Source organism: Barbus barbus (genome assembly GCF_936440315.1).
Source record: "Barbus barbus genome assembly, chromosome: 2".
NCBI lineage: Eukaryota > Metazoa > Chordata > Actinopteri > Cypriniformes > Cyprinidae > Barbus > Barbus barbus.
Window position 1 is genome coordinate 15014160 of NC_136730.1, and position 17689 is coordinate 15031848.

The window sequence follows — 17689 nt, forward strand, 5'->3', positions numbered from 1 at the left end:
CTTGTTTCAAAGAAAATCTTTATCCCCTAAAAGTTACGGATAGACAGAAAGCCATTTCTGAAGAAAGCAAATAACGAATGAGTGAGTCAATGAATGAATCACTGTGACTGTGAATTTTCACAGGACTAAAGGCGCGCACGAACAGATGCGCATCTGAACAGTCAAGGCATTTGTTAGAAATGTCAAATTGATACTGAACCAACATGGCTAATATGGTGTGTTACCGAGTCCGTATAAGTCAAGGTAACACTGTTATAACATTACGTCTCCTTTTTTTCCAGTGGTCTTTGAACCAAGGGTTTAAATTCATGCTGAGTAATCAAGGTAGCTCAGCCTGACAGCATCATTAAGCCCATGCGATTAAACCATATGCATATTCTGCGAGTGGCAGGTGATACTTTCTCGAACGTATGAGGCTTAAAGTATTGAAAGTCTTCCTCCCTCTCTCTCTCTCCCTTTCTCTCTCTCTCACTTTGGGCTCTTATCCAGGTCCCGCACGCTCCAGCGCCCGGCTCGTTCACTTTTCACCCCGCCTCAGTTCTGTGGGGTGGGGTAAGGGGGGAGCCGCTTGCACCCTGGCCGAATGCCGCCTCACTGCCTCCGCTATATAAACACACATTGGAAGCTCGCTGTGCGACTCGAACTCACATTGAGAAACTGTATGTGAAGAGAGAGAGAGCTAGAGCGCGAGAGAGAGGTAGAGAGTGAAAACGGGCTAGCGAGAGAGACGCACTACACTCATCTGAAGATTTTTACTGCTCATAGGCATCAAACATCGGAGGATTATTTCTTTCATTTATTTCTGCGTCTTCCTTATGACTATTACTTGATTTAAGTGCATTTTAAAAAGATTATATCGAGCTTTCCTGTAAGATATATATTTTTATAATAACGGAAAACATTTTTTTTTTTTTCAAAAAGTAACTTAAAGCTAATTTTTAAACAAGAGTTTGGAATTTAGAACAAAATTTCTAAAGCAGCTTTCAAGTTTGACAGGTTCACGCCAAATTTACATTTTGAAAAATTACAAATTTTATTTAAAATTCACGGGAATACTGGAAAGCGATTTGCATAATTTAAAATGATATACAAACAGTTAAGATCGTTTTGTAATATCCAGCATTCTGTTAATTAAACACTTCAATTTAATCACTTACTTTTCGTTGCAAAACTTTGTTGCGTTGCCTTTTGGTGAGAGAGATACTTCTCAGTTATTTTTGTTTTTCAGAATAGGCTAATTGTAGCAGCAAATCATATATAACTCCTATATAAGTCACCTCATATACTCCCGAGAAGGCTTAACCACTGTAGTGCTCATCACTCCAAAGAAATATTTGAGACAAGTCCCGGAACTTCACAGCCATGCTCTTCGAGAGTTTTGACCTGGTCTCGGCGCTGGCGACGCTCGCTGCTTGTTTAGTGTCCATGGCACTTCTTCTGGCAGTGTCCCAGCAACTCTGGCAGCTGAGATGGACCGCAACACGGGACAAGAGCTGCAAGCTGCCTATGCCCAAGGGCTCCATGGGCTTCCCCATCATTGGAGAAACATGCCACTGGTTCTTTCAGGTAAGCGCTCCATCTGCTTGTGTCTTTCCAAGTTTCCAGTCGCCTTGCTGTCGCACGCACACCGCTCCGGTGCGCGCCAGGCACCGCGGATTCGTGCGCTCACCAGTGTATATAGTCTCCCTGTATAACTGGGTTGTTAAATACACATCAAGAGTAGGATAACGTCCACTAATGCTTTTCGCACGTGTGCGCTCGAGCGTAATATTGCGCTTTAAAAAGCGTGCAGCCTGCAGGTTAGTTATTCCCACGTGTGCAATTTCATCCGTGCCATATTTCCATGGTGTTAATAAGCTGTCTGTTTTAGATAGCCGACAGTTTTTGTTTCATACAGCCAGTTCTCAATCCACGTGGAACAACATGTTTGCGGCTGCCAAGAAAGGCGCGCTCCGTTCCAGAAATATTGTAGTCCTTGGCTTCCGATGCGCGCGAGAACACAGCCACTGAGTACCGCTTGTCAAAGCGCGCATAAACTCCTCTTGGCGCGCGGGGTGGTATTGATAGTGAGGGCAGGTAGTGTCGCGCTCTCATTGAGCTTCTGTGTAATTACGAGCGCCTGTTACTCTAGACGAACCCGCGTGTTGTAAATGATGCCGTGCCATTCTGTCATGATACTCAGACAGCGCGTGGTGCGCATACAGTACATTCAGGGAGTCTCTGTGCCATCTTCCTTAAGTCAGAGAAGTTGGTGAACGCTCACTGTGGAATGGTTGGTTTAGAACTTAGAAAATAAGGTAGCACACGAACTGAATTAAAATCAGCACAGCGGCCATAATGTGGTATTTTAAAAGTAGGTTATTACACGAACCGAAGCTGTAAAAAAGCATTCCATACAGTAAAAATCGCGAATAAATGTCTTAGGAATTCTTTCCATATTAAATCCATGGTGCGCGTTAGGATGTTCCTGGACGTTGGCTTGCAGTAGCTGGAGTGGGATGCTTTCAACTGAGATTTTCAATAGGGAGGAATGTCCTGGTCTGAGTGGTGTACAGATCAAATTCTCTGGTCAGGAATAGATTCTCCAAAGTTGCTGGAAATCCAGAAGAGAATTTCCATGCAGTTGGCAGGCTCTCTAGAAAAACAAACAGGCTTGACTGCATCTCAGAGTTATATATTTAAAATCAATAGGATTTGGTCTGGTCCATTTGTGCCAAACTTGTGTCATTCCTTATTGCTGCAGCTCAAGGCATGACTGCGAGGCGACTGAGAGCTACTGTGCAGTTTGAAATGTTGCTCTCTCTATCTTGTGCTTCTGAAAACATGTATTGCATTTTAACAATCTGTGTATATCGATACATTTAAGACAACCCCTTAAATTGGTCGGTTAGCCCCTTTTGTGGTCCACATCGCTTCGTAAGGCTCAGCAGAGCAGCGGTTGAATCCAAAAGTGGGTCAAATCTGTGATTGACATAGATTTATGGACTCAGAGGAGTGTAATTGTTTTGCGTTCTCTTGCGGTGTGTCTGTCATTTTGAATTATGAAATGATTTTGTATTTTATCTGTGTATAAATTTTCAATTGACCACAAAAAATATCTGGTCACAGCTTTCTTTTTTGTCCTCTTCTCAACGGTGCTCCTGGAATATGCTGAAATATCCATATGGTGCATAAACTTAACTGTTTCTTTGCCAAGGCCATTACTTTTGAATTGTGTGCTGATCAGTAATGGTGAGTTCAGACTTCAGATTAATAATGATCATTATATAAGCACAAATTCCTTTGCCATTGTAGCAATAACTCCTCAATACTGCAGTTTCTCAGTACACAGGGAAGGCTGTCTAACTAGAGAGCACAGTTCACCCAGTGGGCAACCCTCCCTTACCTCTACCCCACGTCTCCACCTTGACCCAAATCGCTCCAGTCTGGGTGGCAATAAAGCTGCCCGCCGGGGGGTCAAAAACACACCCACACCCTGGGACAAAGACTACACGGCTTGGGGCTCTGATCAGAATTCCAGAGAGCATGGCCTATAGAGACCTAAAGGATTTAGGAACAGTCTTCCAGCATCCCCTCTCTCTCGCTTTCTGGCTTTCTCCTGGGGCTTGTCGGGATTAGCGAGCATGAAACGGGCATGACTGGCACCAGTGCGGTGTGGCCCCTTTTTCACCTCTGGAACGCACCACCAACCCCTCAAACAGCCTCTTGTCTTTAGGAACAGGGGACGGGGGGTGAAAGTGAAGGGGGCTTGGCAGCAGTAGCGGGAGGAGGAGGAAGGTAGGGGGATAGAAAAGAGAAGAAAAGGGGGTCCCCGGGGTGAGCGCTCACACTGCACTGAACAACCATAATCTCTCTCCACAAAATGTTTCCAGGTCAAAGGGGAGCCTATTCTATCAGCTCGGCCACATTTAGTTTCTTTGCGCTTGTCTCGTGGGCTTTGGCGTTCGCTCGGCATTAAGCGAAACCATTGCTCTCTGATGCCGATTGCTGATTCTCACTGCATTGCCCGAAATTCCCATATCTCCTTTCATTTATGCAGAGCCATGTTTCCCACGAACACACTCTTTGGTGGGTACACCCAAGGGTGACTGATGGCCAGATAATGGGACCTCAAGTCTTACTGCCTCTGCTTGCTTTCCCCCTCTCTCTTTGCAGAAATGCCATCTATACCCCAATGGAGACGGGCCAACGCACACATCCTGAGAGATTCCAATGGGCTATTTCAGTAAATGGACATATTATCTTTATTTACGCTGAGACTGTGGGTCAGCGTACAGAGAACTCCTCCCGCGCCGTTACCTGCCGCTCTGAACCAATAAACACAGCAGCCCCTAGACTAAGCCATGCAGACGCACACACACACATGCATATGTACAGAAGGACCTGAGGACAAGGGTTGGAATAATGAGTGATACAAATAAAGAACACGGAACAGAACGATGTGCCAAGGAAAACTTGCCCGTACACTTTTCAATTCCCGCCGCTCCATCCATCTTTCTTTTCTTCTCGTCTTACCTTACGTTATGGCGGTCGTATGCTGAAGAAACACATTGAGGTGATATGAAATTGCAAATGAAATTGCACCCTCCCAGTCCCTCGCGTAGCACCCCCTGTGTTCGGGTCAACTGTAGCTGATCTGAATAAATATAATTAAAAGGGGTTTTTGTGATTTTAATAAAGGGGTCATTTGTATAACATTTCCACTGGCACACAAAGGCTACATTTATGTAGCGGGAGGCTCGACTGGTGTCCAATTTACACAGAAATTTGTATTTTTAGTCCTGCACACTCTGTGTGGAATGAGCCAGTGGAAAAAAGCGGTCCTCTTTATTGCGCCCCCTTGTAAAATATCTGATAAATTTCTTTTCAAAATAAAAGAAACCACTGAACGTGGAGAGTTAACCCTTTCACCTCCATAGGCAGAGAACAGGCATGTTTTGTGTGAGGTCGAAGTGCAAATAACTGAACACACACATGTACTGTAAACACATCTGATCCATTCAGCTGTTTTCAAATACAATTTTTGCCTGTTTATTGACTGATCTATTTCATTCTAATTCTAAGGCTTTAAATACGCAGAGTAACAGAAACTACACAGCCACATGAGTTTCTGACACAGATGCTCTTCTCCCAAGAGCCCTGCGCACTTTATTGTCTTCAAGCGACGTCTGACATGTGTTGTGCGGTCCTAATGAATGTGGAAAGCTTTTCTGTCTTATCGCTGAAGATCATCTAACCTCAACCTCTAACGGAGTTCTTGAACCCAATCTGCCTTCGCTCAAAACAAACAGGCTGTTATTTGATTGACAGCCGATTTCACTTGGTTTTTAGGGAAACACGCTCATGCATGCGTGCAGAAGTGAACGGACGCACCGGCTGTATACGTGTGTGTGTGTGTGTGTGTGTGTGTGTGTTTGACAGTGCGAGTAAGCTGCAGATTATTACCTCATAGCTTTTCCAGGGTGTGTGGAGCTTTTGTGCGTCAGTGACCCTTTTGGGTTTTTTGTTTTATTTTCGTTCTCTGCACGTCTGAGCTTCTGTGGCCTTGTGAAATGAGGGAGGACATTTCTCACCTTCTAGCCAAATGACATCTGCGCGGCCAAGCCCAGTGCGTCTGTCTCCCCATTTTGCCTCACAACCTGTTCTGCTATTTCCAGCACGCCGAGTCACTTTTCGACGAAGTAGATTGTGACCATTAAACCATCTTAATCACATTTTCTTATGCGCACCTCACTATCAATCACCATCCTAATCACATTTTCTTATGTTCACCTCACTGGCAGTCACTTCCAAGCCGGAAAACCATTACCTTTTCCCATCTTCTAGCACGTCTTTTGCACTTTCCACTTGTACTACACAGGTCAGGACTGGACCCTCTCTGGCTGCCCTTCTGTGTACACTTGTTTCAGAGGGAAATGTTGGCCCCTACATGTGTAAATACACACATGTAGATGTGAGAAATGTATATGTGTTTTTGGTGATGTAGTGTGTGACTGTACATTGCACACTTTCACTGCTCATGGAGAGGTGGAAAAAAGGCCCTGGCCTGGTAAGGATGACAGCATGTGGTGTTTAAAATGGATGTTCTTGTTCCAAGAATTATCAAACACTCAAAGTTCACGCAGGTTACACATGACGTCAAAACAGAAATCGCCTGAAGGGGAAATATGACAGAACAAAGACCATAAACAAACATAATATAATACAAATTACATGTTCACTTCTGCGTAAATGTGTTTATACATTGAAATTAACAGAGTGAAAGTTAGAGAGTGCCCTTATGTTGGGCATGTGTGAAAGACGGCCTTGTCCTGGGTCTGTCAGGTTGAAAACAGCTCCTTTCTCTCTCTCGTACTGACTGGTCCCACTGCTGAGAGGTGAGCACACACACATACACACAATCATCCATCATCACACACACACTCAGTTCTCACCATGTGGTGAAAGATACTACATTTATTTTCCCCCTCTTCCCCTGCATTGCTTTTGGATGTGTGTGTGTGTGTGTGTGTGTGTCAGCATTACCTCTTGCCCTCACACTCACCTGATATGTGAAATCCTCAGTGTCTTTAAGTATAGACTGGCTGTGAGCTGGCCAGTGAACATTTCTCTCACCCCACACACTGTTCATGCAGTGGCTGCGCCCCCTGTCTAACACCTGTCGAGGTCCTGGGATGCCATGTGTCTATTTGGCAACGGACAGAGTTCCTCTGGGGGAAACTTCGGTCATACTGTTTTAGAACAGCAGTCTAAAAGTGTTTCTTACTGACTAAACCTTGTTTTTCTAAAGTCCAAATTGGGTAGTTATGATTCTAGAATCAGGAATTCTTTCTCCTCCTTCCAACGAGGAACCAAAAATGTTTGAATATGACATAATCCCGCCAAAACTATAAAACACAAAACAGGGTTTTGCACGAAAAAGTGTGAAATATAGTTTAAATTGTCCACCACCACCATATTTTTTTCCCACATGTTCTGCCAGTTCTGGTTAAACTTTGGCAGATGAGAAAGTGAGATTTATTCTCTTTTTATCTGACCTTGTCTAGCCTCGGTGCGCATACATATATCTCGTTAGTCTGATCTAATAATCTCGCTATTTAATTAAGACAATAATTTGTTATAGGATTTTAGGGGCCAAGGTGCCATGCGGGTCATAAGACATTTGTTAAGTCTTCAGACATCTCAGCCAGTCTTGAGCTAAGGTTGTCATTTATGGTCTCTGACATTATGGAGGTGTTGGATGTGTCAGTCAGCCAAGGTCAAAGGTCAGAAGAGCATAAAAGAGCATCAAAAAAAGTCAATATAGAGAACTAAAGCTTCCACTGAGAGATGGTTTTACATCAAAAATTAAAATGTGATGCATTTCGGATTATGCCCGTACATTTACACTTTTTAATGTTTGCCAACATATGTGATAAAAGTTCAACGGCAAGACATCATTCATAAACTAATCTGTTTATTTGTTTATATATAGAGGTGAGAAACCCAGCCTCTGGCCACAAGTACATGAAAAGGGGTGGAACACTTATTTGCCTATCTCCAAAGAGACGGGTTGCTGGACTATAGGGCAGACAGCAATGGCATTGGGAAGTGCTTGCTATCATAGTTAAAGCAGCAATATGCTCAGGACCTGTCCCTCATATTTGAGACCAGGAGATGGTGGGAAAGTGAATGTGACAAAAGCTACTCTGTCCATACACACGTTTTGAAAAGACTATAAAATGTGCTGGAAATAGGCAGTTTGAATTTTGCCACATTTGCTTGTGGGTTCTCAATTCTGAACATAAGTGATATTAAGCCAAACACCTAAGCCGTAAATGCCATAAAAGCACTCCAAAAAGAAATCTGTCAATGGAAAAACATAATCTATAATAAAAAGAAATACTTTAATTCATGATTTACCAGTACTTGCAAAAACAATTTTGCCTCACATTTCAACTGAACAGGCATTAACACACAGAAGCATGCATGTAGCATGCTGAGCTGAAATGTATTCAGACAAGTTTCTCTCAGCCAAACAGGAAAAAAGATGTGCATGCTGCTAAATTTATCTTCGCAAATAAGAGAGAGTGTTGGAGTGTGCTTGAAGAAACTGGTCACAAATTTTGGTAAGGGGGGTGGGGGGGGTGGCAAGGGGAGCAAACAGCTCTACTGCCACTTCCTGCCATGGGGTCAGTATGTGTGTGTGAGGCTGAGAGGTTACAGGCCGTCTTTATGTGCTCAGCAGAGGTCTCGAGGGCTACAGGCAATTACTGTGTGTTATACAGAGCAACTCACTCCAGAGCTGAGAGTTTTTATCATGTTCGGAATTCTACTCAACTGAACTTAAATGTGCATAATGACTTTAGTATTGAGCAAAATAATGCATTTAATTAAGCATATTTTCTCTACAATACACATAACATTGAGACATTTCAGTCAGGCTGATGTTATGGCTACAGTTAAAGCATAGGTGAAGGGATCAAAGGTGAAAGTTTGCAGGATGTACTGGATTCCTGCTGATTAGCACTTTCGGGCAATCTTTCATACAACACACCGACTTCTCAGAGCTAATGGCTGCGCTCATACACTCATTAGTTCACTTCTCTCAGCATGATCCTGAAGGCTAAGCCTGAGCCCCTTCTTAGGTAAAGCTAACCCGATTGCTTAAAGAATGCTGTGAACGGTACCCTTATGCCCTTACAATGCAAAAACAAACAAAATGGGCTAATCCCACAAGGCTAACACCCTTCATTCCAAATACCTATTAGCCCTAACACCTCATTACATCTGTAATATTCAGACGGAAACTTCTTAGCCTACAGTGTTGTGTTCAATTTTATGGGTTATTGCTAGGCTAAAGGTTAATAATGTGATTGAAACTACAAAGGTAATAATTCTGTTCAATTTACGGTTTAAAACCAACAGCTGTTGTTGGCAAAAATAAAAAGCACAGTGACAATATTACAGGCGTGTTGGTGATTTATTAAAGTCATAATATTAAAGATATACTATTAGTTTAAAATAAAACATCCAAAAATAAATTAAAAGGTAATTTATGCTAATTTATATCCACTGTTTAATTCCTCATATCTGCAACTAATATATTTTCTTCTTCTTGCACCTGGTTCTCTTTTTCAGGGAGCAGGTTTCCATGCGTCAAGGAGGCAGAAGTATGGGAACGTATTCAAGACTCACCTGCTCGGACGGCCGCTCATCCGGGTCACGGGGGCAGAGAACGTACGTAAGGTCTTGATGGGAGAGCACAGCCTGGTCACTGTGGACTGGCCCCAAAGCACCAGCACTCTACTGGGTCCCAATAGTCTGGCCAACTCTATAGGAGACATCCACCGTAAAAGGAGAAAGGTAAGGTCCATGTACATTCAGATGTACTTTTATTATCTGTGGGAATCCTTATCTCCTAATGGGTGGTTTTTGTGTGCACCATTTCCCTGCCTTGCCAGTGAAAGATGTTTTGAATTTGTGGAAGGACAAAACAGAGTAAGAACCATAGATGGAGTGAAAGAAACAAGATAGAAGGTCAAATGGAAAAGATTTGGAGACAGATACCCACAATGCCTTGCTCCCCTGCGTACTATTGTTACACATAACAGTCTGCTCACAATCGAGGATTATGCTCATAACTAGCTTCTCCTCAAATCCAACCCATTGTTCGGGGACAAAAAAGCTTTTTTGTGGACCCTGGTTCTCTTCGGTCCCTTGGAGGCTTGAGTTTCACCCCACACACCTGTTCCATTGAGGGGTCAGCGGGGTGTAATCAGTCTGGTTAATCCTCCAGGTCCAGGGCCTCACGCAAACCCCCTAATGACTGCTAATTAGTAAGCCAGCCTCAGATGGACAAAGACTGCCTTATGGACCCCCTTCAGCCAGGTTCAAACATCCTGCTCTGCATACTATTGTCATAAATATTTAATTTGTTCTTAAACCTCTCTGGAGGTGTACAGCAATGTACAGTCTATATTTTAGCCTGGAAAAGTACAGTATGTTCATCAGCATGGCCTGTTACAGCCTCTACAGATGTCCTGTTCTAGGGGACGTTTGGGAAAGAAAAGAAGATACTGTAAATGTCTCTTTGAATACCACTGCTATACATTTACTGGAGAGATGCTGAATGCAAGCATTAGATCCAAACGGCTCTGTGAGCTTGGGATGTAGCTAAAAAATGATATAATTTCCTAGAAGAAAGCAAAATGTTCTTTGATGTACTGGTCATTAACAGGATGCACAACAGCTCATTGATGCAACTAAATCACACTTGTTGATATAGCCATCGAGCAGAAGGCCTATCGAACTGTGGATTTGGTGACGAGTTGAATTTATTAGGTTGGCCAGTAGAGGGCACAGGATCTTAATTCTGCACTCACCTGCCAACACAAAGTGCTCTCGCTCTGAATGAGGGATTTTGTTTTAGTCAGCGGGGAGAGAGAAAAGAGAGAGCGAGAGAGAGATTGGAAAAGTAGAGAGAAGTGTACAGAAAGTGAATGGTTTGGGGGGAGAGAATAAAGAGGTCTTTACATTCTGGTCAAACCAGCAGCTTTGAGCAGTTTCATATAATTTAAGACATATGGAAATTATTAGGGTGGGGGAGTTTTAAAAGGCCGTGTGTGTATGTGTGTGGAAAGTGCAGTCACGTTTTGTAATGAAGACAGGCGGCTGTTTTTTTTTCCAGTAGTGTTCAAAATCCTGTATAATGGGGACTGGCATTAGTGGAGGTTGACTGACGTCTGTCTAGTACACAAAGACTTGCAAAAGGAAAATAGTAACCTTCAAAAAAAAAAAATCCCAAACCAATAAGCAGTATAAATAGGTTGTAAAAAGCTAAGAAAGAAGTGTGACGCAAACATGCTTGTAGCCACTCGTTTTTTCTCCACACATGTGAACCACTGTGACGTGCCAGAAAAGTTAATGATGTAATAGAATGGACAGATAATTTGTGGTTTTATATACATGAAGAAGCACACTGAAAACCAAATGTAAATAGGTGTGAAATAAGCTTTTAATACCTAAATGATATACTAACAGCCAGTTGATCGTTAGAGTTAGAAATGAAGTGGGTCTGAGAAGAACAGCACGGAAAGGAGACAAAGAAACGGCCTTGGCGAGAGAAAGTCAGACAGAGAGACAGAAGGACACACAAGTCTCCGCCCCCCTTTTACTACTGTAAAGGTATTTGGAATGAGATGGCATATAAAAAGTGCTATTGTTAGTCGTAGGCACTGTAACATGGATGTTATTTCACTAAACAAACCAGCACAACTGAGGTACATTAGAAATGCGCTGCCACGGCCAGGAAAATCTTACCTTCGCCTTTCGCCCTCACTGCTGATGCAGGGGGAAACTCTCTCAGATATTCTGAGAGCGAGGTGGAGGTAGGTGAGTGACAGTTAAGAGTACAAGAAGGTCAAAAATAGTGAGGACTTCAGAGTAAATGTTCCATGCTTCAATCTATTAGACAAATAAGCTTGGCCTTTAGGTGCTGACTGTGGCTTCAGGATAATATTTTTGTGACATTTTTTGCCTGTAGAGCACAGACGTGCTAGTTTGTTATGGATGATGTGATTCACGGGCCAGCTGCATTGTGGTAAGTGTAGTTCAGCAATACCACAAGGTCCAATAGGCTCAGTCAAAAACAAATGTTTATTATTTTTGGATCAGTGCAACTCTGTTTTCATGTAATATACATCTAGATACAAACTCTTAAATAATGTTGCCGTGTCAAATATCTGGTCATGTTCATAAACATGCGTGTTTTTGGAAGCAGATCCCTCCTGTTGCTTTTTTCGGCCAGACAGATCATGTCATGTACTCTTTGGTAAAATACATCCTTCTTATGAAGATGAAGTTTTGGGACTTGCAGCTATAACTTGATAAATTTCTCAACTGATTGCAAAACTGTTTATCCTGTCAAATTGGTTCTCTGTTGGTGCAAACACCAGAACACAGCAGACTGCATTTTCAATTGTGTTTCTCAGATCTTTGCTAAAGTCTTCAGTCATGAGGCTCTGGAGAGCTACCTGCCCAAGATCCAGCTGGTCATTCAGGAGACCCTGCGGGTGTGGAGCTCCAATCCTGACCCCATCAACGTTTATCGTGAGTCCCAGCGGCTCTCCTTCCACATGGCTGTGCGTGTGCTCCTGGGTTTCCGCGTCTCTGAAGAGGAGATGCACTGTCTTTTCCTCACTTTCCAGGATTTTGTGGAGAACGTTTTTAGCCTTCCCATCGACCTGCCGTTTAGTGGCTATAGGAAGGTAAAATGTCAAAATGTATTGTTTACATCACTTCAACATGGAGAAAGGGATTAGACGGTTTCTGCACATTAGGAACACAGTGGTAGATCAACTAATAAAATTGTGTGTGTTTGCAGGGTATTCGTGCAAGAGACTCACTCCAGAAAAGCATAGAAAAAGCCATCAGAGAGAAACCACTCCACACCCAGGGGAAAGATTACACTGATGCTCTCGATGTGCTTCTAGAGAGCGCCAAGGAGAACAACACAGAGCTTACGATGCAGGAGCTCAAGGTGAGCGAAGCACTGCTAATACACTACATCTTTGTTCTAACCTTGTTCCAAAAGCTGCCTATATAGACAACATTTTAAGCCCTCATATGTGCGCTTTCCTGTGTTAAAGCTATTCCAAACATCACTCACCAAATTCTGAAAAATCATGACAAAAAGTGGAAAAAACTTGCAGTGAATCAGCTACTGTGAGGAGAAAGGTTGATTATAAATGTATAGCATAATTCTACTAAAAACTGTTAATAAGTAGTATCATCAAACTGTTTTTTTTTTTGCTTATTAGTCTATCATGTCATTAGCTTAGCAAAATGCTAATGTCAAACTCCACTAGAATCAAATGTGAGCACCTCTTGTGTGTCATGTGTGAGTGACTTGTGTGAGAGTTTTAACTTCTGTTGGGATGCTTTCTTAGAAGGCAGCAGACTAGGTAGGAAGTAGAAAGCGAGGCAGTCTGTGTTAAAAAATGGCCGCCTAGTCTGCATTATAGAGGAGTTCTCTCTCAGTCTTACTAAAATGGGGATATTTTATCCTACATTTCAAAGAAGATATGTTTTAGTTGAATTTGAGATGTCACGTCTATTTAATGCTGTACATTACACATCCGTAAAACTGGTTATGGTTTTCACCACACAGTCATCCTCCCAGTCTGTATGCTAATCATTTTCTTTTCACCAGATGATTTTGTTTTCAATGTGAGGTCAAAAATTGTGATTACTTGAATACATATTAAAGCAAAACAGGTAGTCAACACTACGATATTGAGAGGCTTGCAGCGACTCTGTGGCTGCACACTTTACCCACTGACTGCGCTCTTTATTTCTCTTCTCTCTCTCCTGCTCAGTTCTCTAGTCCCATGCCCAAACTGGGATGACAGACATTTAATAGCACAGATAATAGTCAATAAATGCTTCCCTGTAGGCTATTGTTACCTGGTTATTCCACTCGGCTCAGACGTTTCAGCTTTTTTCTTTTGTAAGGTACATGCGTAGTCTCCTCAGACAGTGGCGGCAGGGGTGGCTCCCAGGCCTGTCAACACCAACTCACTGGCAAGCAGTTAAAATAGGGAGGGAGAGAGAAAAGAAACCTGTGTAAGATGGCTGCCAAACCTCAAAGAAAAAAGAAGAGAGAAGGAAAGAAAAGAAAAGAAGTAAAGAAGCCCCATTATAAGAATTACAGAAAAAGTCAGATTGCGGTTAAGTAGCTAGAATAGAGACAATATATCTATGCTACTGTTCAGAAGTTTGGGGTCAAGTAATTTTTTTTTTTTTTTTTATAATTTTTTTTTTTTCAGCAAGGATGCATTAAAAGTAAGAGTTTCAAAATGTTTCTATTTCAAACAAATACTGTTCTTTTAAACTTTCTATTCATCAAAGAATAAAAAGAAAATATTAAGCAACAGAACACTGATAATAAGAAATGTTTCTTGAGCAACAGAGCAGCATATTAGAATGAATTCTGAAGGATAATGTAACACTCAAGACTGAAGTAATGGCTGCTGAAAATTAAGCTTTGCCACAGAATTAAATAACATTTTAAAATAGAGTTATTTTGCATTGTATCATCCAATTCAAGTATGAATGACATTTAAAAATGAATTACGCCAGATATTTGGCGAGTTTCATCACAGCAATAAAGCCACAATTCATCAGTAACAGACGTCAACGTGCCAGAATATTAGTGTCAAATATCTAGGACTAGTGTTCATATGTGTGTCATTAAACCACAAACCTCTTTCTTTCTCCCGCAGGAGTCCACTATTGAGCTGATCTTCGCTGCTTTTGCCACAACAGCCAGCGCCAGCACGTCTCTGATCATGCAGCTGCTGCGACACCCTGCGGTGCTGGAGAAGCTGCGCGAGGAGCTGCGGAGTTGTGGCCTGCTGCATGATGGCTGTCTGTGCCAGGGTGAACTGCGACTGGACAGCATCATTAGCCTCAAGTACCTGGACTGCGTGATCAAAGAGGTCCTGCGTCTGTTTGCCCCTGTGTCCGGAGGTTACCGCATTGCCACACAGACCTTTGAGCTGGATGTGAGTTGTTGAAGATCTGCAGCTGTTTTAACCCAAATATAAAAATTCTGGCATAATTTACTCACCCTCATGTATGACATACTATTTTTCTGTGGGAAACTTGTTCAGATGTTTTAAATGTAAAAAAAAGGTATCTATACAAGTTTCAGTTAGACCACAGTCTTTATGAAAATATCAAAGAAAAAAAAAAGTAATATACAGTAGGTTTGGATAGACTTAACGATGAGTAGATGATGTTGGAATTATCTTTTGTTTTGTTAACTATGCTTTTATTGTTTTATTTTGTTATTGTGAATGCTCACTTGTTTTATCCTTATAACCATATACTATTGTATTATATTACTAACTGGGACTTTTCACGGTACTTGCATATTATTGCTCTTTTGTTGGTTTGATTGTTTCTATTGTCCTCATTTGCAATTTTTGGATTAGATTTGATCAGTTTTCATTTTAATTTTAGTTTTGAGTTTTAGACATTTCCATTTAGCTTTAATTTATATTTATTTCAGTTTCAGTTTTAGTACTTCACTTTAAAACTTTCAGTTTTATTTCAGTTAGTTTCCAACATTTCAAGTTTTTCAGCTAATATTTATATTTGATATTCTTTTTATATTCTATATCATTTATATCATATTTGTATAGTTTTAGTTAACAATAGCAACACTTCTAACCACCTTTTTGCCCGTCTCTCAGGGTGTACAGGTTCCCAAAGGTTGGAGTGTCATGTACAGTATCCGTGACACCCACGACACCTCAGCTGTGTTCAAGGACGTGGAGGCCTTTGACCCGGACAGGTTCAGCCCAGAGCGGAGCGAAGATCGCGAGGGCCGCTTCCACTACCTGCCCTTCGGAGGTGGCGTTCGCTCTTGCCTTGGCAAGCAGCTGGCCACTCTCTTCCTCAAACTCCTGGCCGTGGAGCTCGCGGGAGGGAGTCGCTTCGAACTGGCCACGCGGACATTCCCGCGCTTGATCTCGGTCCCCGTGGTGCACCCCACCGACGGCCTCCGTGTAAAATTCTTCGGTCTCGACTCCAACCAGAATCAGATCATGGCCAAGTCGAACGAGATGTTGGATGCCACCGTGTGACAGACTGGCCAGAAGAAGGAACAGACTTCATATCTTGAGCTGTCACCTGAAGTTGAAAAGACTCTCATTTGCCAAAAATGTATAGTCTATCATTTGTAAAGAAGTATATCATAAATATATAAATTTAACTGAACGTATTGCTACATCAGGAGAGCACAAGAGGAAGGTTTCAGAAAAGAAGAGGTGAATGGGACAGTCATATAAGCCGATGTAGATGTCACAGGGTCTTGAGATGAGAAGTTTTGTGTGAGTGTTTTTTAATTCATTTATATGTATATACAGTATGTGTGTCCTTTTTGTTTGTACGTGTTTAAATATGTTTTTTCTTGTGTGAATGTACGCGTGTGCCTGTTTGCGTGCGTGGACAGGTTGTTTTTCAGCTAAGGAATTAGGAATTAGAGTAGGCAGTGCAAACTAGAATGAATGGGAGGATTGTGTAATTTACTCAGGTGTGTTAGCAGTACAGAAGGAGCTTTCAGACTAACCCAGTACTTGTTATACATGCTCTGTACATAAGTGACAATTCATAATATTCTTTTAAAGAGAGCGTGAAAAAGAGGCGAGAGATGAAGAGAGATATAACTAGACAGAGACTATAAGAGAAAAGTAACCTGTGCAAGCTCTTAAAACAAGCTACAGAGGGAATGAGGGATTCATTCCTGCTGCAAATGTTATATCTGAAGACGTATGAAAAAAAGCGAAAAAAGTCATAACTGTCGTATATGCTGCTTTGGGAGTCGCTTTTTATTTATATGATGGAGCAGTGCCAACTGACCTCTGCGAAGAGGAAGGCTTCTCTTATTTTCTTGCTGCTCCACATCAATATACGAAGAAATCATACTGAACATACAGTAGATGATGGTGGAACTGATTGGACAATCATCAGTCAGTAACTCTATATACCACCAATCAGGAGAGTTTTCTTGAGACGCCTCTGAAGGGACTTTAAAAGCGGGTGGGCGAGAGGCACTAGGACTGAGAAACCCGACGAGGGTTCCTCCTTCACTTCCTCTACAGGCCACATGAAGGACTTTCTTCTGATAAAATATGCCACTGATCTTTTTTTATGAATTAATGAATGGATGAACTAATGTCTGCTGCTTTCAGTGTACCATTTTCTAACAGAGAATAGATTGCTATACCTTCAGCTACAGTACAGTTTTGCTATTTCTAAGCAAATGTTGCGAGAGCAAGAGGGATTTCACCTATTAGAAAGCCATGGGTGAAGCATATTTGCATTGTCTAATATCCTAATATTCTTGCTATTAATATTATTATTGTAATAAATCTTATTTTAAGTGCTAATTTTGTTATATTTCAGAATAGAGTTCTAGTATAAGTAAAGTCTGTTGGTAAATACTGTTCTATTTAGAATGATATGGATTTCAGTTATACTGTATTGTACACAGTGTTTAAATGTTAATATGGTTTTATATTATTGTAATAATTATAATTTTTGGTTATCATTATTATCATTGCATTTAGTTAATATTAATAAACAGAAGCACTTGCGAGGTATGTTTATTTTGAGTGCCATTTGACTACGTTCTGCTCTTTTGTTGATTGTTGAGTTTGTCTGTACATATATTTTATTCCTTTTTACAAATCCACATTTCACTTAGTTCAAATATGAATGTTTTCCCCTCCTTTTTTGTTACAGTGATTCTTAAATGTACTTGGTAATTTTATAAACCCTTGTAATAAACTATAATGTGAAAATCAGTCAAATTCTTCTTGCCTCATTCTGCTTAACAACATTAACAGCTTCCTTTGCCACTTAGACTCAAGTGTATCAGGATGTGTTTTGAACATGATTTTCTAAAATTATGGCTAAATATTTTAATTGTTAACCACATGCAAGTCTGTTTTACATCACCTAGGAACCACAGGAAAGCCCTTTGATGGCTTGCAGTTATATTCTGTGAGGGAAAAAGGAGAACGCTGATCTCTTTGATGTTCGCTCTTTTTGATATGTTGACTCTTAATGTTCAGATATTTGTGTTTGTATATATACAGTAAATATACAGTGAAGTAACAATACACATTGTTAAACTGAC

General features: G+C 41.4%; 1 protein-coding gene across 1 annotated transcript; it reads left to right on the forward strand.

Annotated features, from left to right (window-relative positions):
- The first annotated feature begins 633 nt into the window (after nt 1-633).
- Nucleotides 634-17353, forward strand: cyp26b1 (cytochrome P450, family 26, subfamily b, polypeptide 1). The gene is made up of 6 exons (XM_079446477.1): nt 634-1566; nt 9121-9345; nt 11973-12248; nt 12365-12520; nt 14265-14546; nt 15240-17353. Exons 1-6 carry the CDS (start codon nt 1363-1365, stop codon nt 15630-15632), a joined length of 1536 nt encoding a protein of 511 aa, XP_079302603.1. The 5' UTR covers nt 634-1362; the 3' UTR covers nt 15633-17353.
- Nucleotides 17354-17689: the final 336 nt, after the last annotated feature.

Coding starts and splice junctions, on each gene's coding strand:
- cyp26b1 (XM_079446477.1), top strand. CDS start 1,363: ATGCTCTTCGAGAGTTTTGACCTGGTCTCGGCGCTGGCGACGCTCGCT. Junction 1,567..9,120: donor CATGCCACTGGTTCTTTCAG/GTAAGCGCTCCA, acceptor TCTCTTTTTCAG/GGAGCAGGTTTCCATGCGTC. Junction 9,346..11,972: donor TCCACCGTAAAAGGAGAAAG/GTAAGGTCCATG, acceptor TGTGTTTCTCAG/ATCTTTGCTAAAGTCTTCAG.